The 26,160-nt window shown below is 34.2% G+C and overlaps 1 protein-coding gene and 1 long non-coding RNA gene across 2 annotated transcripts; both read left to right on the top strand.

Annotated features, from left to right (window-relative positions):
- Positions 1–3,044: 3,044 nt before the first annotated feature.
- On the top strand, positions 3,045–9,099 carry LOC148277133 (uncharacterized). Its single transcript, XM_088233271.1, has 3 exons — positions 3,045–3,160; positions 5,206–5,691; positions 7,145–9,099. The coding sequence occupies exons 2-3, from the start codon at positions 5,235–5,237 to the stop codon at positions 8,053–8,055; spliced, it is 1,368 nt and encodes a 455-aa protein (XP_088089397.1). The 5' UTR covers positions 3,045–3,160; positions 5,206–5,234; the 3' UTR covers positions 8,056–9,099.
- Positions 9,100–21,228: 12,129 nt separating this feature from the next.
- Positions 21,229–25,980, top strand: LOC148277132 (uncharacterized). The gene is made up of 3 exons (XR_015823569.1): positions 21,229–21,357; positions 23,495–23,772; positions 23,961–25,980. It is a non-coding gene; the product is annotated as an uncharacterized LOC148277132 (long non-coding RNA).
- The last annotated feature ends 180 nt before the right edge of the window (positions 25,981–26,160 follow it).

Here is a 26,160-nt window from a genome sequence, read left to right as displayed (position 1 = left end):
TAACCGCACTATACCTTCTGTTAATTGCATAAAAGCTAGAAATATATCAAACAAACCACGGATTACTTATGGACTGTAAATTTAATTAAAAACAAACATTTTTTTAAACTAACCAAAAAATATCTGAAATAAACTAACTTCAATAATCAGAAAAACAAACGAAAACTATTTATAAGAGAACATTATAAAAGCCGGACATGTTGCAACTGTTTTTGCAAAGTTTTTAACAATATTAATTCCAAATAAATTAAACGCATCTTCCATCAAAAACGTTTTTCACAATTCAAAACCGTTCGAAGCAGAAAAATATCCGAAAATATGTGCTAATATTTTCAAGGATTATTTCTCAAATGTTGGTATAATTTTAGCAAGCCGTTTTATTTTCTTAATAAAATCTAAATCACTTTCAATTGTGTAGTTTATTTTCATTCTGTTTGTTTTTTTTTTTTTTAATTTGAAAATTTATTTATTTATAAACCCTTACGGATTATAACATTCATTTTACATAAAATAATATATACATTTTTCATTTATACTCTGTTGCTTAAAATAATATTTTTTACATCTTTTGTAAAGTTTGTCTGAGTCTTTTGTTTAGTTTTGTCTGGTAGTTTATTGTATAATTTCAGTCCCTGGTTCATTAGTCTTGATTGTCCTTGTCTTGTTTTAGAAAGTTGTATATGGTATTTGTCTGATATTCTCGTATTATGTCCATGTTGACTACAATTTTTTACTAGTTTAAGTTCTTCGTCTACAATTACATTAGTGGCTAATTTATGGATAAATTTTAATGATTCTAGTTGAAAGAGTTCAGTTATATTTAATTGCTTAGTTTGTTTAAAAAGTTCTCTAGTTGCAGTTAAATAGGGAAGGTCATATACTAACTTTAATATTTTATTTTTTTGTCTTTGTAGTCTGTTTATGTCATTTTGATATCCTGCTCCCCATAATAGTTGCGTATAACATATTTTAGTTTTTACATAGGCTTCATACATTAGAATTTTTTCCGTTTTTGGAACAAAGTTTTTGATTTTTAAAAAAAGACTCGATAATGTCGCCACTTTGCTAATTAAATTGTTGATATGAATTGTCCATGTTAATTGTCTGTCTATTGTTAGTCCTAAGTAGTCCTAAGTATAGTCCTAACATGTTCAATTTCAGTAAGTCGTTCATTATTTATGTAAGCATCTACTTTATGACATTTTTTTCTAGTTTCAAAATGGATAATATTGCATTTTTTTTCATTAAGTGTAAGTAAGTTTGTGTTTGTCCATTTAGTCAACATAGTTAGGTCTTTGTTTATGTCATTGTTTGTTAATACGCTCATTAAAAAGCTCTTTAAAGACTACTTATATTTTTTGGTAAAATTAATGTTTAAATAAATGATGTAGGTATGTTCTTTATATACTTGTAGGATTTTGGTAGTTGAGAGAGTTGGAGTTACTTCCCCAGTTGGAGATGGACAGAAGAGACGGTGTTGTAGTTCGAAGCGATTTTATCAATCGCATGTTGAAGAAATATGACACCGTGTTATGGAGCGCGAGAGTAATGGCGATAAGGATTTGACATAACTGCACTGAACTTGAGGGGGTTCTGGTATGGTCTCTGGGGGAAAGGGGAGGGGGGAGTTGTATCATTTTGTTCTATCTAAAACACTAATAAATAAAAATAAATACTTAATATGCACATCAAACGACAAAATAAAGATCATATGCGCTATTTTTGAATGGTGTTTTTATGACCATGTGTTTAAGACGTTCTCATTATTAACACTGCCAGGGCTGTACATTTGCTTAAAATATTAACTATTAACTTAAATGTTATTTATACGTGTAATCATTTGTGCCCAAAAACAGTACCCAATTGCGGTAAAGGAAAGAAAAACGTGCACGTGTGAAGCGAGACGGATAATCGTTCAAAGAATCGCAAAAATGTTGCGTTGAACATCTAAGAACATATAAAAGCAATATGGTGTTTTATCAAACATCGGCGTTTTAAAGCATTGTTAGGCGATTGCAGGCAATTGTTACACTATATGGACAAAATGTTGCCTTAAAAATCTAAGAACATATTTAAGCAAACTAGTATATTATCAAACATCGGCGTTTTAAAGCATTGTTAGGCGATTGCAGGAGGCAATTGTTACACTATATGGACAAAAATGTTGCGTTGAGCATCTAAGAACATATGGAAGCAATATAGTGTATTATCAAACATCGGCGTTTTGAAGCAGTGTTTGGCGACCGCAGGCAATTGTTACACTTTATAAACAAAAAACGGATAGGTCTCTTTTGTTGCGCATCCCTAATCAATATATTTCTCGAGAAATTTCCAAAGGCTCTCCCACTTCTACCGAGTTTACGATATACTCTTGTGTTTTTCTACTCTCCTTTATAATAATTTTCAACGTATAAATATGTCCTTAAAAATCCCCGTTGGGCGTACATATAACGTTAATTTTGTTTTTCTTTTTATGGTTTTTTCATATTTTATTTATGTACGATAAACTTATAAATTATTAAAAAAGAAATGGCCCACGCTCAGACGTTGAAGACTTTGTGAGCATTTTTTCCAAATAACGGTACTGTTCAATTTTAAGGTGCATTTTTGTATTATATTTTTTTGTTAATATATGTATGGAAAAATAAAAAAAATAAAAATTCATGTTTAATGCATCATTGAGCTTAAACCAACAATTTCATTCAAAATGGGTACAGCCCTGTTACAGGAATTAAATTATTTTTACTTCACACATCGTAACAATAATCATGGTGCTGTTTTTGTCACATTGAGAAGAGATTGTTGGTGGCGTATCATCAACTAATCCGTATAATATTTTAAGGTCGATTTGTTGAATCATCAGAAGCTTGACAAGTTATTTGCATATAAATAAAAAAGATTTAAAAAAAATATATTCTCACCGTTGAGTAATCTGAAATAAAGGACGAAATACAACGAATTACCTAGTCAACTACTAGTAATTAGAGCATTTAGACATAATTTCTATGTTTGATTGTAGATTGTCTATCACATTACATTTATCTGTGGCACGACTGTCAAGCTCGAAGCGATACGCGTTCTATTTAGTGGATAAAAAATATCGAAATTTCAACATTGTTAGAAGTTAAACGAAGATTTTACGTACAAATCGCTACAAAAAGTAAGTAACCAATGTACATTTGGCTCGTAGCAAGCACCACAAGCCGGGAGTTCCAATTCTCCAGTTAATTACCGCCAGGCTTTAGAAATGTCACATTTAGTTGTAATCTCACCGGCAGTCGAGCCCGGAACTCCCGTGCGTGGGGCGAGCGTCTCAGCTAGAGGTGTAGTCTCCTGCTCCTCGCGCCTCCGCGTGCTGCGCCGCCAGCACCGGGAGTGGCAGATGACAGCCGCCTTAACCGCAGACAACCTTCAGTTGCATCTTCTTATTCTTCAGGAAAAAAAGCTATCGACTGATAATTATTGAAATTGCAGTGGTGGTTGATATAATATTATGTCAATTAAAATCAAAGTATCATTTGACCATACCATGGATCTTCAAAGCACATCTTGGTTTTATTTTTTTAATATTTTTTTATCATATATATTGTATATAGTTATCATATACTGAGGAAATATTCCTTTAATTACAACTTATGACACCAAAGCAATTATACGCTAAAAAAATACTCACTCACAGATTCAAAAACTACTCTTACTCAAATGAAAGACATAACCCCTACAATACATTACATACAAATAATATAATCACTAGATCCTCAACACAAAGACAATTTAAACAAATACAAACAAATACCATTTTCGGACAAAGGGATTTTGAGTATTATTCTACGACTACTACTACTACTACCATCACGCCATTTCCCCGTAGGGGTAGGCAGAGAGAATGGACCGCCACACACGTCTATCCTGGCATACACTCCTAGCCTCTTCCACATTCATACATCATCATTCTATTTAAATCAATAACCTACTTCTACTATCTATTAAAACAATTAGTAACAAGAAAATGTTCAAAAAGGCTATAAAAAATAGATAGTGTAGCTGGGTAAAAGTAAAATGGATTGTCTCATTCGCTCAAACCAATATTGAATCAACTGCTCCACAAGTGTTTAGCTTTTGTTAGGTTTTTGTTCTTTCATTGTCCGTTTTGTAATGTAAATAATATAGATGTTCATACATTATTATAAACATATATACGCAGTGTTTAAAACTGTCTGAACATTTTGTTAATTATCTCTCTTTATTAAGTTCGTCTTCTTTGTGTATTCTCAAATGTAAAAATATTTTTAAAAAAGTATATTGTTAAGTGTCCTCGGCACGGGTAACCCCAGCGAGGTCACATTATTTTTATTATTATTTATACTCTGTAAGAGAAAACATATGATTAAATAAATAAAAAATATCTTGAACATAAAGTTAAACATTAATGTAAAGTTGCTTTGACTGCCTTAACTAGGGTGGAAACCCCGTTTCAAGACAGTCAAAACACCAAAACGTTATTTAGTACTAAAAAATAACCAATTAAAAACATATTTTTTTTAAAAGGTGGTCAACATACTTAGTAAAAAACATTGTGAAAAGCATAGTAAAAAACGTAGTAAAAAATCTGTCGGCATCGTGGTGTGATGGTCAGCGCGTTTGCCTACCATGCGAGAGGTCTCGGGTTCGATTTCCGATATGGTTGATATGAAATATTTATTTAAAAGGGTGTTCTTACACTAGAATATTTTATAGTCCGCGGAATTCTGAATCTTCTCTACCCCCTAGATTAATTTGTGGATTTAGATTTTTGCATGCTCACACTTTGCTTCATATCTGGCCACACATTTTTAAAAAAATACTTTTTTTTGTAAATGTCCTAACAAGACAATTCGCGTCACAATATACGCATAATATAAAAAGTAGAATTAATAACCAATAAACGTGTTTTTGTTTGGATTCATTACCAAATTTAATATGGGATTCTACCAATTGTCTGCATACACAATAAATAAGTTAAATTTCTATTTAAAATATCTAAATAACCTGCCATAGTTGTATTTTTATGGAGAAAATAAATTTTGGGTAAAGCGTCATTGGAGGACCTAAAAACGACCCTTTAATTCCAGCGTATGCGTAATTTTATCACTATGAAAGAAAAAGTAACATTATTTTTTAATTTGTGATTACAATTTTTATACTCTTGATTTGAATAATTTTCAGGATATTTATCTGCAGAATCAATTGTTAAAATGATGGAAATCTCTTCCGTGGATATAAAAGCTGAACCGGGAATAAGCGACATTGAAGACAATAATCTTCACACTGAGAAAAAGGCGTCATGGCCTTACAAAACCGAAGCTCCAATTGTTCTCACTGTGAAAGCTGAACCGGAGAATAGCGATATAGAAAAAGATTTTCTCCTCTCTGAAGAAAAGGCGTCATGGCCTTATAAAACCGAAGCTCCAATTGTTCTCACTGTGAAAGCTGAACCGGAGAATAGCGATATAGAAAAAGATTTTCTCCTCTCTGAAGAAAAGGCGTCATGGTCTTACAAAAGCGAAGAGTCTGGTGATGCTACCGTTAAGGCTAAACCAGGGACCAGTACTGACCAGCTTTGCACAACCAGTTATATAATTATCCGCACAGATCATCCTGACATTAAACAGCAGTGTTTGGATTCCTCCCGTCACAATAAAATCGCCTCAAGTAAGTAATACTCCCTTTCACGCGACCTTCTCTGCTAAAATTGCACGATTGTTAACATAACATGAGATGGCAGCAGACTTACAGTATTCATGCCGTCCATTAAAAATACACGAAAGTGCACGCGGTCGTGAGTTATGACTTATCTATAGGACTATGACTGTTTGATCAGCTCAATGCCTTTCAGGCATTGTACGCTGATAACAGCGGGTATTTAGAGTTTAGTGGACTGTATGGAAATTGTTACTCACTTTTAAAATTCTTCCGATTGTTTCTTATATGGAGCACTTCACTATTGCTGCAGCACGAATACCGGTATCGTGTAGATGATGATGAACTGTACAATTTAGTCTGTCTGCTTATATAAGTTGCCAGTATAGAAAATGCAAATTAAATACGTGACAGTGACAGTATACATTCATACCGTCACATTTGATACCAAAAAGTCCCCATTATTTTTATTGCCAATAAAATTTAAGTAAATAATAAGGTTTTTCAATTTTTAAAATTCGATTAGTACTGTAATACTTTCAAAAATGTTTTGAGTTTGACCAAATTTTTGAGGACAAGGACTGGGTTCAACTTGCTGGGGAGCTGTTAATATCAACATATTACAACAGAAATGAAGAATATTTCAGAGAAGGTAATGGATAATAAAAAAAAAACGGGTTGTGGTCCTGTGGCTAGAGTCTCGGACTCACGGACCAAAAGTCCGTGGTTTGAATCCCACTCTACCCCAACTTGATTCCCATTTTCTAATAGTGAGTTATTTACAACTCGTTGAAAATGGCCCCTCAAAATGAAATATTTGGATAAATCATAAGAACGCAAATAGTTCTTTTTCAATAAAATAAAAAAAATTAAAAAAAAGTATATAGTATCTACAGGGTTTATGACCTATCATTGGCTGGTTTAAGTGATCACTTTACACACTGTGTAACATTCACCATTTTGCCCATATTTAAACGTCTGTATCCCTTCGATTCTTCCATTTCTTGATGTTTGTGAAGTTAAATAAATAAAAAAAGATTTCAGCTCTTTCAAACATCGAGAGATGAAATAATTTAAGGAATATAGATGTTCAAATATGGGCAGAATGGTGAATGTTACACAGTGTGTAAAATGGCCACTTGAACCAGCCAATGACAGATCATAAGCCCTGTAAATGCCTTGATTTTTATATTATCTTCTCTAAATTTTTTCATCTCTGTTGTAATACGGTAATATTTTGTTTAAAGTCTTCGAAGTAATTATCGTCCTATGAAGCATCATCTCTGTCGAATTATACTTCGGAGACTATTTAGGCGAATTTCTCATTTTGCAAATGGTTATAATTAATTAATTATTTCATTGAAATGAAGCTTGTTTTATTCTTGATATACTCCACCTTTTTATCGCTTTTTTTTGTTACATAAATATAGGATTAAAGGGTTTTAATACATTATTATTGTTTTAGTTTCAGGACAATCTACAAGTCCGATGAAGACTAATTTGAAATCACGCAAACTAGCCGATAGCGGGGAGAAAACATTATCATGCTCAGATTGCCAGTTCAAATGTTTACGGAATTGGCATTTGAAATCACACATGTTGACCCACACCGGTGAGAAACCATTTTCATGCTCGGAGTGCCAATTTAAATGCTCACGGAAAAGTCATTTGCAATCTCACATGTTAACTCATACTGGTGAGAAACCATACTCTTGCTATCAGTGTCAGTTTAAATGTTCACGGAAAGATGCGTTAAAATCGCACATTTTAACTCATACCGGTGAGAAACCATTCTCATGTTCAAAGTGCCAATTTAAGTGTTCACGGAGAGATGCATTAAAATCACACTCGTTAACTCATACTGGTGAGAAACCATTTTCCTGCTCAGAGTGCCAATTTAAATGTTTACATAGAGGTACTTTAAAATCACACATGTTTACTCATACTGGTGAAAAGCCGTTCTCATGCACAGAGTGTCAATTTAAATTTTCACTGAAAGACAAGCTGAAATCACACATGTTAACTCACACCCGCGAGAAACCATTCTCATGCTTAGAGTGCCAATTTAAATGTTCTCGAAAAAGTCATTTGCAATCACACATGTTAACTCATACTGGTGAGAAACCATTCCCTTGCTCTGAGTGTCAATTTAAATGTTCACGGAGAGATGCGTTAAAATCACACATGTTAACTCATACCGGTGAAAAACCGTTCTCATGCTCGGGGTGCCAATTTAAATGTTCACGGAGAGATGCATTAAAATCACACATGTTAACTCATACTGGTGAAAAACCATTCTCATGCTTAGAATGTCAGTTTAAATGTGCACATAGAAATACTTTAAAATCACACATGTTAACGCATACCCGTGAGTAACCATTAAAATGCTTAGAGTGCTTATTTTAAAATGCACATAGTGAGTCTTTCAAACGACACATGTTTTACTAATACTGGAATGAAACCACTCTCATGCTTAGATTGTGAAAATGGCGCACGGCAGACTTTTGGACGCAGTACGATGTACGCAAACTAGATGCTACGCTCCTTCTGGTATATTGGTTGTAAATGATTTTGCTGAAAAGGAAAACATATGAATTATGTATTCTGCCAGTGACTTCATACGCATTAGAGACCATGGCTCTCACAAAAAGAAATGTAGGAAAGCTCAAATGCACTCACACCGCAATCCATGGAAAGATCCATGCTCGGTATAGGCCTAAGAGACATGTGGGGTCCATAGTTCATAATCGATGACACACACGTGTTAAATTAGTTCACTTGAAGTAGACTAATGACCGACGATGCAATGTCATCATTTTCTATCGAATCCAATACAATCGTATAATGCCACTCGCATTGTTATGTAGTACATTTACATCGTCCCTACCATGAAGAAATGAACTATAAAGGAACGTCGTCTATAAAGAGACCACAGGACGCTACGCCAGTCAGTCAGCCCAACAAGATCAGTGCAGTTCGCTCAGCTCCAGCATGCAGTTCAATAGCAGTATCTTCAACTCATCATCGCCGCTACGCTCGCGCTACACAACCAAGTGCTGCATCTTATTTGACATGTAATAGATACGCATTAAATAGCTACTTCGTGTCTTCTCTGCCAATCACTAACTGGGGTAGGAACTCCAACCAACCCTCAACAACGTAAAACTACAGACAGAATAAGAAATGAAGAAATTAGGAACATAACCAGAGAAACGGATATCACGGATCCCGTAGCAGGACTGAAGTGGCATGGGCAGGACATGTTGCGAGGCAAGACCCACAAAATGGACCCCTAAAATTTTAAGATGGAGGCCTTGAGAGAATAAGCGAGGCGTCGGAAGAACTCAAAAAAGATGGTCCGACGACATAGCCGCTGTAGAGGGTAAAATCTGGCTGCAAGCAGCAGCCGATCGAGAAAAATGGAAGGAAATGGAAGAGGCCTATATCCAGCAGTGGAGAACAGAAGGCAGAAGAAGAAGAATAAAATAAGTTTGCATGAATCCTATATAAGTTTCGAATCCGCCATCAAATTATGTATTTGACTAACTAACAAATACTTTCATAATCAACTATTATGATCGTCTAGAGTACTTTCATATCTTTAGTTTAGAATTCAGAAGGATTTTGGCTGGTTTGATATTCTTGCACAAATCAATATCAACTGTATAGATACCCATGATATCCTTGCTCAGATAAACCTTAATATACCTCGCCGTAACTTGCGTACTAATCCTGTTTTTGCTATGACAAATTATAAAACTAACATCGGATTCTTTTCCCCTCTGCCGAGGATCCTTAGAACGGTGAACGAAATCTTACTAAACGCTACTGTCGATGTGTTCCTACAGCAAGGGTGGGCATTTAAGAAGCGAGCGGTGTTGTCTCTTCTGACTCGCGATTTCACACTTTCATTTCCGCCTAGATTATGCCTTACACATACCTTTTGTTTTTTTAAATTTATTTATTTAAATTTCATTGATAAAACCTTACGAGTTACATACATTTAACAAAATATTTTTACTTTTAAAATTCACATTCTACTGTTAATAATAATATTTTTAACATCTTTTGTAAAGGTTGTCTGAGTCTTTTGTTTAGTTTTGTCTGGTATTTTATTGTATAATTTCAGTCCATAGTTAATAAACCATAATGACTAATAAGTCTCGATTGTCCTTTTCTTGTTTTAAAAGGTTGTATATGATATTTTTCTCATATTCTCGTATTGTGTTCATGTTTACTACAGTTGTTTTCAAGTTTTAATTCTTCGTCTACAATTACATCAGTGGCTAATTTATAAATAAATTTTAAGGATTCTAGTTTAATGAGTTTAGTTACATTTAATTGTTTAGTTTGTTTAAAAAGTTCTTTAGTTGCTGTTAGATAGGGAATGTTATATATTAACTTTAATATTTTATTTTGCTGTCTTTGTAGTCTGTTTATGTCATAATTATACACTTCGTGAATTTAAGTAGATTTTAAGAATGTTTAGATTAAGAATTACTCATTAATGCCAATCTATTAGGACTTACTTAAGTCTGTTAATTGGCAACTACTTAATAAAATATGACTTACCACTACTTAATTTTGAATAATAATTTCACCAAAAATTGTATTTTTAAAAAGACTTACTTTTTTCGTAGTATTTACATTTCCGTTTCTGCTTCCGTTATGACACTTCCGTGGATCACTAGTGGTTATATACAGATATTGAATAACATCTAGTAATGTTGTTCATCATCCGAGTTTTCACATAAATGTAAATTATGGAACAGTAAATATTTAGGGTGATCAATTTTTTACTTGCCCATATTTAAAAACAAAGAACACATTTTAGTAAAGTAGTTGAGTATTTGTCTAAACACACATATTAATTCAAATATCGTATGAAACATAAATATTTTTATGATCAGATACCCATAGAAAAAAGTTCACAAAATAATATATACTAACCGATTTTAGTACTTACATCAAGTATTACTTTAGCAATTTTTTAAAAACTCTTGAGTAAAATCCACATGTACACTAAAAGAAAATGGCGTAATGAGATGGCGTTGCCAGGGAGGGCAGTGCTGCCAACAGCATAAAAAATGCACCAATTATTAAGTGACCAAACTATATTTTATACCTTCATATACATTAAATACAATAATTTATCTCTTCAAAGTTAGAAAAAGAGGATTATATTTGGATATTTTCAATTTCAAAAAGTGGCCATAGCAAATTCTCACACGACTGTACATGTCAAATCACATTTTTAATTTCAAAAAAGTTGAAATTTATTAAATTTTTTGAAATTTAACATCTATAGGAACGAGGTTGTCAATACTTTTAAAGTTCGAGATTAGCGAAAATTGACTAATCTGCTTTCCTTTCATACTTTTATTTGCTTTTTGAATGAATGAATAAATTTAATTTTCAAATGATATATTTCTATATTATTTTACAATTTTTGTATTTTTTAAAATTAAAAATAATTTTCTTTCACTGGGGTGTCCCGTGCCGAGGGAAACATTAAACAAAATAAAAAATGCTCTAAATTACATATAAATTATAAATAAAAACGTATAAATAAAAAAACACTTATTATTTATTTTGTCTGATCCAGTCATCAATCCATATTTACAAAGTATATTAATAGTTTTAAAAAATGTCAGTTTTACTGTTAAGTAAAAACATTTGCATTTTTGATAAACGTGCTAAATCGAGTTTATAATTATTGGTGGAATTGTTGGACCAATTAATAAGAAAGCGATCAAAAAATATAATTTTGAAAACATAAAGCTAAAATAGTAATTTCTCATTTAGTTTGTTATTACCAATAATCAGCTAATCATAAAATGTAAATGCACTTGCCACAAATATGATAAGATAAAAATAAAAAATCAAATGCCGCTATATGTATGTATGTATAATGTTTTAAGATTAGTATTATTTTATGACACCGATTGTTTAATTCCTCTTAATAAACCTGGAATAGCACTTAAAGTTTTTATGCCAAATACCTATACTATAGTCTAATATTAGTTATCATGTTAATGGGAACCGATTATTAAATTTACATTTACGTATAAATAAAATAGAGAAATGAATTATAATGGAGATAGTTTGAAACAGGTCGAAGAATTTGTATATCTGGGTAGTATGTTTACTAGAGATGGAAATATGGACAAGGATATTGAAAGGAGGGTTAGTGCCGGTAACAGAGTTAATGGTGCCTTAAAGTCTGTCGTAGCAAATAAGTGTCTATCGCAAGAGGCTAAATTAGCAGTTCATAATGGAGTTCTGGTACCAACCCTAATGTATGGAAGCGAAGCATGGAGTTGGAAAAAAAGGGACGAAAGTAGACTGAATGCTGTTGAAATGCGATCCCTCAGGCGAATGTGCGGAAAAACAATGTATGATAGGTGCCCTAATGTCGAGATTAAAGCAGAATGCAAGGCTGAGTTAAGCATTATCGACAAAATTAAGAAAGGTCTTTTGCGATGTGTTCGGTCATGTGGAGCGAATGAATGATGAAAGAACTGCTAAAAAGATTTATGATGGGAATGTGTCTGGTTGTAGAAGTCGAGGAAGGCCGAGAAAGACATGGCATGATCAAGTACAACAAATTCTTGAAAGTGGTCATGTGAAAAGTCGGAATAATCGACGTGCGTGCATGAGAAGATGTATGAATGTGAAGGAAGCAAAGGAAGTGTGCCAGGACAGAGTGGTGTGGCGTTCTATCCTCTCTGCCTACCCCTCTGGGGAAATGGCGTGATGGTTAGTTAGTTAGTTAGTTAGTTTTGATAATAAATAACAATATTTATGTGTTGCGTATTCATTGATTTTACTGGTAAGAAGTCAAATTTTGAGAGTTTTATTATATTATATTGTAAACATATTTTAAGAAAAATACTTTTTTAATTTTTGAAATTATCGTGTTTGGAGATTATAATAATCCTCCGGTGTTTAATAAAATCACGTTTGTACATAACAATAAAGTTTAATTACTAAAAATCGATCTAAGGACTCTTTTCATTTCGTCATTATGTGCATTAGGAGAGGTACTATTGAATACTTTTTAAGCTGCTGGAATTTCATCTTACTTATTACATAAAAACTTATGCAAAAAGCAAATAAAGAAGATGATACTTTATATTTATATTTTCGAATGTTAGACGGAGACTAACCGAATCAAAAGACATTTCATATTTAAGTAAAAATTCACTGTTAAAAAAGGTGTATATTACGAAATAAATAAATATCTAAATACCGACATAAAATATTATCTAGTATTTAAAACGTTTTTCAGAAAACATAATAATAATTAAAATTATACGTAGATGGAGAACAGAGATTTATGATATCTATTTATTGCATACAGTCATATACAATGCATAGTACAAAAATACTGTATAAAAATACCTCAAAATAATTGTAAAATCAATAATAAATTATGTTAGTAGTAAAAGTGTTTAGTTTTGTAAAATTCCAATCAATATTTATCGAGGAAGTAGATTGACGTCACTTGAATTACTGCTGTGTTTCAATTTTTTAAATATTTTTCTCATATACCTTATTACACCGTTTATCAACATACGGTTCTTGTTTTCCAAAAATCCTTTATGAAATCTATGTTAGGAACGACCTTAATTAAATCATATATTGCTAAAAGCTTAGAGATATCTTATCGACGGATCAATTGAAGACAATTTATTATGCTTTAGTACAGTCAATCATTCAATATGCAACAGTTGGATGGGGAGGGGCTTTTAACGCTCATCTTATACCCTTAAATGTTCTACAGAAAAAGTTATTAAAATAATATTATATAAACCATCCTTGTTCTCAAATACGAACTGTTCAAAGATTTTTTTGTTTAGAAGGGAGGATATTTACGGAAAGTGTTGAATGCTCCTGGCGCATAAGGAAAGCCTCCCAACGGACCGTATTCCGGGAAGGTGAAGAATAGGACGCCTCGCTCTACAGGGAATTAAAACTACCACGGCCAAACATCATTATACTTATGTAAAACAAACGTTTTTCAATAATTTACCACAAAATCTACGTCAATAAATAAATTACGGAAAATTTAAGGATAAATTAAAGAAATGCTTCCTGACATTATTAACACTAACCGTATTTTGTAAAATAAACCTGTATGTTTACATATATTGTAATATGTGCCTGTGTATATCAATATCCAAATTTTGAGTTGTTTTTAAATTTTATTGTAAAAAATTTTAAATAGTAAAAATGTTAAATTTTTTATTTAATAATTATTTTGTTTTGTATTTTTTGTTTTTCAAAATATTATTTTGTAAAATTGCCAAACTCAAGAGCCAGACTCTTTTTTGGCAAGTTCAACCTTAGGTGTTCCATTTTTTTTTTTATTTATTTTTTTTTTGCACCACAACAGGCCAACAGGCCCATTGACTGTGGTGAATTAAATGACAAAACACCCAGGCTTGAGAAAAATCACATTGATTTTTTGTGTTCTCACCGGGAATCGAACCCGGAACCTTCTGTGGGTGAATCACGCATCTTGACCACTACACCACGGAGGCCACCACTTTCCTGTATGTATTGTTTTTTTTTATGGTTATTAAGGTTTTTATTTTTAAAATATATATTTTTTAAATGTAGAGACAAGCAGGTAGGTCCCGTCTGTGTAATTCTACTCTCTATGGTTTTTTAACAAACCTACTCGTATTTCGCCTAATCTGTGACTTTATCTGTGGTTCAACTGTCAAGAACTTAAGGGTATGCATTCCTGTCCAGTGGATAGTAAATATATAAATTACAATATTGTTAGACGAGCGAACGAAGATTCTGCATACAACTCGCCGTAAAAAGTAAGTAACAAATGTATGTTTGGGGGGTAACGATTGTAATTTTGTGAGGATATTATTTAACTGAATCGTTGATCTGTGTTAATTTTTGCGGGGAAATAAAAGATGCGTTGCGCGGAGATGTAAAATGCGGAAAAGAGCAGTATGCGGCCAAACAAACTTTAGCAGACAAAAATCCTACTTTAGGAAGACAGGAAAGGGAATCAGGGACAGGAATCCGGATGATATATCCAAGTCCTGGCTTCTGGGTAATTTTTTCCTTTTTTGGTGAACACGGTACTTTCACTATAGTTATTTGCAAAATATAAAGATGAATGTGGCGGAGCGGCGGTCAGATGATGTAAAGATGTTCAGATGCGGGCAGATGATTATAGGACAAGCAGATGCGAGCAGATAAAATTATGAACATGCGGTAGTTGGCAGAAATTATCAAGAATAGAGTAGCAACCGTAGCTTCCCATGGCCATAGAGACGAGGAGAATAACAAATATTTTCTGTGTTCAGGTGGACGAATAATACAGTTCAGCCTGTCTGAATTAAAACTAGAACCCTGGACGAGTATTTTCAATTCATTGGGTGCTCTTAGATAAAAATCCTTAAGAAGGCAATCGAGTAGGGATAAGTTGGCCTTGTAGTATATTAAATGGTTGGCGCGTTCGCCTGCCATGCTTAGATACCGAGTTGAATTCTAGAAAGGTGACAATAAATACTGACTGAAGTTTTTTTGGATTGGCACCATAAGGCCAAACAGATTTAAATATCTTTATAACCTGGTTAAAGTGTTTTTCTTACCTAGAACAATTAAAACCGTTAGAAAAATTTAATTGGAGGACTAAATGACTACCTAAATTAGTTCCAGCATCGCATTACATCACATATGTAATATTCTTGCGTTTGATTCTTGCTTCGGTGAGTTGTGATTATATTTTTAATATAAATTATTTCCAGGATATTTGTCTTCAGAATTTGTTAAAAAATGATGGAAATCGCTTCAGTGAATATAAAGGCTGAACCGGGGACTGGCGATGTAGAAGGAGATATTCTCCAGGCTGGGGAAGGGGCGCCACGGCCCCGCAGTAGCGAGGAGCCTGCTGTTGCTGCCGTGAAGGCTGAACCGGGGACCAGTACTAGCCGGCCCAGGATAACCAGCGATATAATGATCTTCACAGAGATTGATGTAGATTATCCCGACATTAAACAAGAATGTTTGGATTCTTTTCGTAAACACGAAATTGCCTCAAGTAAGTATTACTTCTTAACTCATTACCTACGCATAGATATCGTCTTCAGACTGCGGATGATGATTTTCAGAGGCCTCAAGTACGAGAAATTAAGACGCAACATGTAAGACGCCACTTTGACGTCAATCGTGTTATTTTCAGGTCTTTTAATCGTTTTTTTTTCGTTATTATATATATATATTTCCATTTAATTATTATTATTTTAGTTTCAGCTTTACAAGCGGAAAAAAAGTGTCAATATAATTGTGTAAACAAGAGCGCATTGACAAATTTATGTACTTCTCACACCGGTGTGAAACTACTCTCATGTTCCGAGTGCCAACTTAGATGTTTACGGAAAAATGATTTAAAATCTCACATGTTAACTCATACTGTTGAGATTGAGAAACCATTTTCATGTTCAGAGTGCCAGTTTAAATGTGCTTATAAACATGTGTTAAAATCACACACGATGACTCATACTGGTGAGAAACCATTCTCATGTTCAGAGTGCCAATTTAGATGCACACGGAAAAGTGATTTAAAATCTCACATGTCAACTCATACTGGTGAGAAACCATTCTCATGTTCACAGTGCCAATTTAGGTGTGCTTATAAAAAAGGGTTAAAATCACACACCTTGACTCATACTGGCGAGAAACCATTCTCATGTTCAGAATGCCAGTTTAAATGTGCTTATAAACATGTGTTAAAAGCACACATGATGAATCATACTGACGAGAAACCATTCTCATGTTCAAAGTGCCAATTTAGATGTGTTTATAAAAATGTGTTAAACTTACATGCGATGACTCATACTGGCGAGAAACCATTCTCATGTTCAGAGTGCCAATTTAAGTGTGCACGAAAAGGTTATTTAAAATCTCACATGTTAACACATTCAAGTGAGAAACGATTTTCATGTTCAGAGTGCCTATTTAAATGTTATTACAAACATGTATTAAAATCACACATGCTTACTCATACTGGTGAGAAACCATTTTCGTGTTCAGAGTGCGTATTTAAATGTTCTTATAAACATGTATTAAAATCACACATGTTAACTCATACTGGTGAGAAACGATTTTCATGTTCAGAGTGCCTATTTAAATGTTCTTATAAACATGTATTAAAATCACACATGTCAACTCATGCAAGCAAGAAACAGTTCTCTGGTTAAGATTGACAATTTTAATTTACACCATGAGGTCGTTTAAAATCACAAATGGTGAGAAATCATTCTCATGTTCACACTGCTAATTCAAAAGGTCATTTAAAATGTTAACTCATACTGGCAACAAACCATTTTCATGTTCTGAGTGCCATTTTAGATGATTTTATAAAAATGTTTCAAAATCACTCATGTTAGCTCATACCGATGAGAAAGCATTCTCATGTTCAGACTGCCATTATAAATATTGCCACGAAAGGGAAGTTTAAAATCGCATGTCTTTACTCTTACCTATGAGAAACCATTATCATGCTCAGAATCTGGAAACACGTTTTCCAAAAAAGTGGATTTAATTCGTCATTCATTCAATCGCATTGGTGAAAAAGTTCGTGCCGTAAAATTATTAAAAATAAATATCTTTCCTCCCTGCAACAGGCCAGGCCGGTGATCTATAATATTGTATATTATTTTTCAAACTTAAAAACCTCTCTTACCTGGGTGCGATTCATCCTGCTGAACCATTCTACCTACCAGACAACGCCCGAAAAAGATTTAAAAAAAATACACATATTCTTTAAATTTTTTTTGTGTAAAAAACCCCAAAAAATATAAATCAAAGAATATGTGTAATAAAAAGTATTTATAAATCATATAACAGATAGTACTTTACAAGTATAATACGTTAAATTACATTTCCAGGAGTTACAACAACTCAATTGGGGACATAAATAATATCAAAATTTAGAAAATAACACATATTGAGAACAACAAGGAAACAAAGCAAGTTAAGCAGTTTTTATTTTTCTTAATTTAATACCTCAAGGGCCCTTTACAAAGTGATTTTATAAAGAAATAAGTTTTCTAATTTGTAATTTAAGCGAAGCAATTGACTTTGTTATCACATGCTACGAAATTATTCATATGAACAAAGAACACGGGGATTTTGAGATTTTTCTGAAATATCTCTTATGTTTATTAATGATTAATCAGTCTTAACTGTTGTAAGCATTATGCAATGGTCATCCATCTTAATATCATTTAAATGCAAGTTATAATAACTTATACATTATTTCATTTTTTTTCAAATAATTTATTTAATGAAATCAATAGTCAATAAATGGTTGTGTTGGTACAGCTAATTCTTATCTCTGGACTGAAACGATTTCATAATACATGTGGTAGTATGTTTAAAGCCACCACAATTAATTTTAAGTTTATGGAAGATGCAATGCTGGCGCATCAATGATGATAAAATCTTTTCAAACTTATTTAAAAACTACTCTACACGAGACGGTTCTGTCGGGTCACAATGCTACGATAACTCATTTTTATTGTTTTTTCCCCGGTGGCATATCAATATTTTATCCTTAAAATTGAATACTAACATTATAACAATATTCAGTTTAAAAAATCACCCGCAAATCAACCAACTGTAAATACGTATTAAGTACAAATTAGCGCATTGGCCGTATTGTGCATTGCGCGCTACGTGAAATCCACGGCGCTGATCACATATTATGATAAAGAATAAACAGGAATGCGGGAAAAAATACTTGAAATTTGAGTTTTTAATCAATTTCTTTATTTCCCCCTTCAAAATACTCGCCGTTTGCGACGATACATTGATGGCAATGCTTAATCCAATCGTCCGCACTTGTCATAGTCCTGCAAAAGTTTTGGCCTCAGCGAATTCTCTGTTATGGAATTATTCGTCTCAAACCGCGTTCCTCTTAAAACCAATTTTAGTCTTGGGAAAAGAAAAAGTCAGACACGGGGCCGGTCTGGCTAATGCGGTGCTTGGCTGATGACATTAGTCGAACCTTTGGCCAAAAACTCCTCCCTGTATGAGATGGCGTGGCATATTATCGTTGTGTAAAATCCACGAATTGTCTTTCCACCGTAATTCGACGCTGCTTTTGGACAAAATTCAGTGATTTTGGGACATGGCGGGCAGCGACGCGTAATATTAGGAAGTCAAGTCTTTTTTGCTTCACTCTGCATTGTCTAGATTACCCAGACGAGATCGTTTAGTTGTCATTGGTGACCCTAATGCTAGGGTAGGGGATACCTCCGTAGTAGGACCCGCAATCATAGGGAATCATGGTCTTAGTGATAATAATGAAAATAGTGTGAAACTTATCAAATTGGCTACTCTAAATGAGCTCACCATTGGCGGTACTATCTTTCCTTATAAGAACATTCACGAGTATACATGGACCTCCATATTTGTGTATGTAAAACATGTGAAAGCCTACAGAACGTTGAATAAATGTAATATTGTATTTCCTTTACACCTAATTAGTTGATTATCATTATAAAGATATGTAGATAAGGGAACAAGAAGGGAAGGTTCCTACGCGGGGAGGTAAACTGCAAAGGCCGCAACTTGTGCTGAGTCTCCCACTCGCGTTCATTTGACGTTTACCTCTTAAGTATGTAGTTTGTCTAATTCTTATCTAGATAAGTCACTGTTTTATGTATGTATATATTTTTTTTAAATAAAGCATATTGAGTAACAGCTTCTCTTATTAATTATTCCCCCCTTTCTTATTTTATTTCGAACCAAAGTCAAGTCCGAGTAGCCTTTATTCTAGAGGCTGGGGGTAGAGACACGTCACAGCCCCAGTCCTGCAGGCCAGTAAGTCTTCCTTCTTTCATTCTTACAACAATGTATAAGGCGATTTATATGGCAACGACGACTCTCAAAGTGGCACCTCTTCGTGTTTATCAGGATTTAAAGTGTCTTCGTAACCTGTTGTTGAATGCGAATATTCTATTTTTATACGGAAAATTCTACTTTACTTTCGTGAAAAATCATAATGTCTCTGTTAACTTTCCATTGTACTCGGGGCTCTGGTAGCGGGTATTTATTTATTTTAAAGAAACAAACAGTCGACAATGATAATTATATCAACATTAAAAAAAATACGGTTTAAAGACAGACTAGCGAAGTTTCTAAATAAGAATCATACACATTATTAAATTGTGTTACACCAAAAGGGTGTGTTTATGTGTATTTGTATGAGAGTAAGTAAAGATGTGAGTTTATGTGTATTAGTGTGGGAGTAAGTGTTCAGGTGTGTATAAGTGTAAGCATCATTAAATAGTAAGTGGGGTCGAATCGCAGCCAGAAATAATGAGTCTTAATTTATTTTTAAATAAATTAAGGGGCATGTAAAATATATCAATAGATGAAAAAAAAGCATAATCGTTAGAGCAAGAACAAGGGTTTAACAAAGTATACACGGTGAGTCCCAAAGAGCCAAAATTTAGGATTGTCCGACAATTTCATTTACAGGACCTCGCGCTGTATCATGAATCGTGACTAATTATTTTAAATAGTCTGCCGCAAAAAGTGTCCTATGCACCCACCTTTGCAAAATGTGTTATATGAATTAATTAATAGTGTAGACGTATTATTATTATACTCTACTTGATAGTAGCTATTTGTTAGTTCATGTAAAACATATTATAATTGAATGGATTTAACCTCAAGGAATAAATAAATAAAATAATTTAAGTTACTTACAATTTTTGATTTATTACACACGAAAATACAAAGATTATACAAAGAATATTTTAGTGTGCATTTGAATACTGGTGAAGACAGAGAAGGGCGAGTGACGTATTACGCCCCCTTATATAGGTTCATTGGGCACTGTGGCCATTGACAAAAACACATCCTCGTCTCTCACTCTCTGGTCCCCACAATGGTACTGAATTCAGAGCGAAACTACTTGTTGGTTTTTATTGCTGACCAATGCCTCACTGACCAGGGCGGAGTGCGAGAGGGTTAAAACAAAACAGGGTGTCGTAACTTTGTTTCAAAATCCGAAGCTTGGTTTGGAATTTATTGATAAAAAAATGTGGAGTGCGCCTCTCTGAGCCATGCTTTATCGGCCCTGCGGGCCTCAGTTGAATTACTAGAATCTCAGATTCAGATCTCAGAGACAGTTTTTGTGACAGCCTTCTTCATCAATGACAGTTTTCTTTAAGTTAAGTCATGTCTTTTTCGGTCATCCTTATTTTCTTAATTCATTAACATGTATTCGCATGGTAAATGCTTAAAGCTGTTTTTTTTTGCCATTAATTCGCTCTACATACTACATTATACATGTAAAATCACCTTTTTTCATTTTTAAAACGTGGTTTAAAATTTTCGAATTTAATATTCTTTTTGCCACCACTTTGCTGTATGTATTGTTTTTTTATGGTAATTAAGGTTTTTATTAAAAAAAAAAAAAAAAAATGTAGAGACAAGCAGGTAGGTCCCGTCTAAGTAATTTTACTCTCTATGGTTTTTTAACAAACCTTTCGCCTAGTCTGTGATTTTATCTGTGGTTCAACTGTCAAGAACTTAAGAGGGATGTATTCCTGTCCAGTGGATAATAAATATATAAATTACAATATTGTTAGACGAGCGAACGAAGATTCTGCATACAACTCGCCGTAAAAAGTAAGTAACAAATGTATGTTTGGTGGGGTGACGATTGTAATTTTGTGTGGATATTATTTGACTGAATCGTTGATCTGTGTTAATTTTTGCGGAGAAAAAAAATGCGTTGCGCGGAGATGTAAAATGCGGAAAAGAACAGAATGCGGCCAAACAAACTTTAACAGACAAAAATCCTAGCTTTAGGAAGACAGGAAAGGGAATCAGGGACACTAATCCGGATGCTATCTCCAAGTCCTGGCTTCTGGGTAATTTTTTCCTTTTTTGGTGAACACGGCACTTTCACTATAGTTATTTGCAAAATATAAAGGTGAATGTGGCAGAGCGGCGGTCAGATGATGTAAAGTGTTCAGATGCGGGCAGATGATTATAGGACGAGCAGATGAAATTATGAAAATGCGGTAGTTGGCAGAAATCATCAAGAAGAGAAAAAATGTGTTGTTGTTATGGATATGAAAAATTGTTCTCATAGCAACCGTAGCTACCTATGGCCATAGAGACGAGAAGAATAACAAACATTGAAAGTTGGGAGATCACAGGATAAGTAGGATTGGTGGACCTTCATCCACTGGTGGTCCATCCAGCCACAAACCACTCAATCCCACCAACCACTCGCGCAACCATTTGCTTTATAGTTTAGGATATCGATTTGCGAGTGCGAATTATGAAGATTAACACTGATTCGATTTGAAATATTTATAACTAGAAGCATAGAATTAGAACAGTTTAGAAACTTCCTACGCGCATCAAACTGAATCCGACTAAATTACTCACAAATGAGTAGTTTTACGTATTGGCCATTAGGTACTCTGTAGATGTCGCTTAGTACGCAATAATTGCCGCTGTATATTCAATTAATCCGTGTTGTGTCGTTTGCAAGTGTCAAAATACCGCTGGGATTAAAAGGGAATACGTTAGGATCACTTTTCATGTGTAAGAAGCGTATTCGCAAGTAATATTATTTGGGAATTCTATTGTTTTACCATCTGTCAGATTGTTGTGATTAGAAGTTTCACACTATATCACCATATAATTTTATTAAAAGGAATTCACAATTTGTTAAAACTAGCCAAGGGCCCTGCGTGCAGGTGAGATGAAAGATCGGGAAGAAATGCAGCGAGCGATGTCCTTTCAAGTGTCATATCGAGTGAAGTTAGGATCGGCTTGCCAACTTGAAGGTGTTCCAGTGTTAGCAACCTTATGATGTTATTTAAGTAGTTCGCTCTCCGCTACAGTAGCAAGCACCACAGCGGGCCGGGAGTTCAATAGTAATAACAGTAATATTTTTCATAAAAAGTCTATATAAAGATCGTACGTTATATACTATTTCTATAAAAACAGAATAATAAAACAAAAGCCATACATGCCATATTTAGTTAGTGCGATCTCACCGGGAATCGAACCAGGGACCCCCGTGCGTGAGGCAAGCTTCTCAAGACAGCTCTACGCGTCGGCTAATACGTTCACCAGTACGCCGGCAAATACGTATTGGAAAACGTGTAGAGGGGGTATTTGTGGCCAGCAGAGCTGGTCCATGCGCTGGTACATGCGCTCGCGCCTCGGTTTCCAACACAGGTCGAAAGGTGCTGGGCAAATTAATTTTCAAAGCGTCCCCACGCCGAGCGAGCTTTTCAGTGCCCCGTGAACCTCCGGTAAGAAAGCACGCGTTCTTTGTCTTGAGCGATAATTCCGCCAAAGTGCATATATTTTTTAATTTCTCTACTTTTTCATGGACCAGGTGGATTAATCAAAAATATTTTGAGTTTGTTTAAATTTTGTAGACAAGGTTTTTCAGACATTTTGTTAACAGCTCCCCATGGATTCAACTCCATGGGGAGCTGTTAATATTAACATGTAGTATGTCGGTGAAATAATTTAATTAGATGAATCTCACCCGCATAAATAAAGGTTTCAGCTCTTTAACTTTACAAACATCAATCGATGAAAGATTTGAAGGAATATAGATGTTCAAATGTAGGCAGAATGGTGAATGTTACATAGTGTGTAAAGTGGCCACTGAAACCAGCCATTGACAGGTCATAAGCCCTGTAGACTTCTATATTGCCTTCTCTTAAATGCTCTTCATCTCTGTTGTAATATGTTAATATTAATTATTTAATTGATTTCCATTTTTCTTCAGAATTTGATAAAAAATTATGGAAATCGCTTCAGTGAATATAAAGGCTGAACCGGGGACTGGCGATGTAGAAGGAGATATTCTCCAGGCCGGGGAAGGGGCGCAACGGCCCCGCAGCAGCGAGGAGCCGGGTGTTGCTGCCGTGAAGGCTGAACCGGGGACCAGTACTGGCCGGCCTAGGATAACCAGCGATGTAATGATCTTCACAGAGATTGATGTTGACTATCCCGACATTAAACAAGAATGTTTGGATTCTTCTCGTAAACACGAAATTGCCTCAAGTAAGTATTACTTCTTAGCTCATTACCTACGCATAGATATCGTCTTCAGACTGCGGACGAAAGTACGAGAAATTAAGACACAACATTCAAGACGCCACTGTGACGTCAATCATGTTACTTTCCGGTCTTTTTATTGTTTTTTTTTCGTTTTTTATTATAAGATTTCCATTAAATTATTATTGTTTTAGTTTCAGGTTTACAAGCAAAAAAAAAGTGGCAGTATAAATGTCTAAACAAGAGCGCATTGGCAAAGCCATGTACTACCCACAACGGTGAGAAACTATTCTCATGTTCCGAGTGTCAATTTAAATGTTTACGGAAAAATCATTTAAAATCTCACATGTTAACTCATACTGTCGAGATTAAGAAACCATTCTCTTGTTCAGAGTGCCAGTTTAAATGTGCTTTTAAATATTTGTTAAAATCACACACGATGACTCATACTGGTGAGAAACCATTCTCGTGTTCAGAGTGCCAATTTAGATGTATACGGAAATATGATTTAAAAACACACATTTTAACTCATACTGGCGGGAAACCATTCTCATGTGCAGAGTGCCAATTTACATGTATGAAAATAAATGATTTAAAATCACACATGTTTACTCATACTGGTGAGAAACCATTCTCATGTTCAGAATGCCAGTTTAAATGTGCTAATAAACATGTGTTGAAATCACACACGATGACTCATACTGGTGAGAAACCATTCTCGTGTTCGGAGTGCCAATTCAGATGTATACGGAAATATGATTTAAAAACACACATTTTCACTCATACTGGCGGGAAACCATTCTCATGTATAGAGTGCCAATTTTCATGTATAAGAATAAATGATTTAAAATCACACATGTTTACTCATACTGGTGAGAAACCATTCTCATGTTCACAGTGCCAATTTAGATGCACACGGAAAAATGATTTAAAATCTCACATGTTTACTCATACTGGTGAGAAACCATTCTCATGTTCACAGTGCCAATTTAGATGTGCTTATAAAAAAGTGTTAAAATCACACACCTTAACTCATTCTGGCGAGAAACCATTCGCATGTTCAGAGTGTCAGTTTAAATGTGGTAATAAATATGTGTTAAAATTACACATGATGACTCATACTGGCGAGAAACCATTATCATGTTCAGAGTGCCAATTTAGATGTATACGGATATATGATTTAAAAACACACATTTTAACTCATACTAACGGGAAACCATTCTCATGTTCAGAGTGCCAATTTAGATGTATAAAAAAAAATGATTTAAAATCACACATGTTAACTCATACTGGTGAGAAACCATTCTCATGTTCCGAGTGCCAATTTAAGTGTACACTAAAAGGTAATTTAAAATCTCACATGTTAACTCATACTGGTGAGAAACCATTCTCATGTTCAGAGTGCCAATTTAGATGTGCTAATAAACAAGTGTTAAAATCACACACCTTGACTCATACTGGCGAGAAACCATTCTTATGTTCAGAGTGCCAATTTAGATGTCGACGGAAGAATAATTTAAAATCACACGTTTTAATGCATACTGGCGAGAAACCATTCTAATGTTCAGCGTGCCAATTTAGATGTATACGAAAAAATGATTTAAAATTACATGTACGCATACTGGTGAGAAACTATTCTCATGTACAGAGTACTGGTGAGAAACCACTTTTATGTTCAGAGTGCGAATTTAAATGTATTCACAAAGGTCATTTAAAATCTCACGTGTTAACTCATGCTAGCGAGAAACAATTTTCATGTTCAGAGTGCCTATTTAAATGTTCTTATAAACATGTATTAAAATCACACACGTCAACTCATGCAGGCAAGAAACAGTTCTCTGGTTCAGATTGACAATTTTAATTTACCCAATGAGGTCGTTTAAAATCACAAATGGTGAGAAACCATTCTCATGTTCGGAACGCCAAATGAAAAGGTCATTTAATATGTTAACTCATACTGGCAACAAACCATTTTCATGTTATGAGTGCCATTTTAGATGATTATATTGTAACATGGCAACATTTATACCAAGAAGGAGGGATTGCGACAGCCAATCAGAGTGATGGGTGGCCGCCATTTTGCCTGGAAGCGAGTCCAGGAAAACGACCGTTGGTGGGCTTCACTTCTTTCTCCTTCCCGGATCGACGTAGTCGTAGAGCATTGTACATTATTTTGTATCACCGCAGTATTAAGAATAAAACTATTGACATTAACTTGTCTTTGATTGCATCTAACACGATCACCTATTACATAATATCAATATACAAACACGTAGAACTGGACAAAATAGTCTAGATTATTGTCACCCTTCTAGACTAACTATCTTGGTCAGTAACCAATACCGCGTATACACAGACTAGGAAACGAATGTACCTCATATCGACATTTTTAAC

The sequence above is a fragment of the Micrasema longulum genome, unplaced genomic scaffold, assembly GCF_059751315.1.
Source record: "Micrasema longulum isolate JH-2025_06_02 unplaced genomic scaffold, ASM5975131v1 h1tg001080l, whole genome shotgun sequence".
NCBI classification, from domain to species: domain Eukaryota; kingdom Metazoa; phylum Arthropoda; class Insecta; order Trichoptera; family Brachycentridae; genus Micrasema; species Micrasema longulum.
This window is presented reverse-complemented; position numbering and strand designations above follow the sequence as displayed.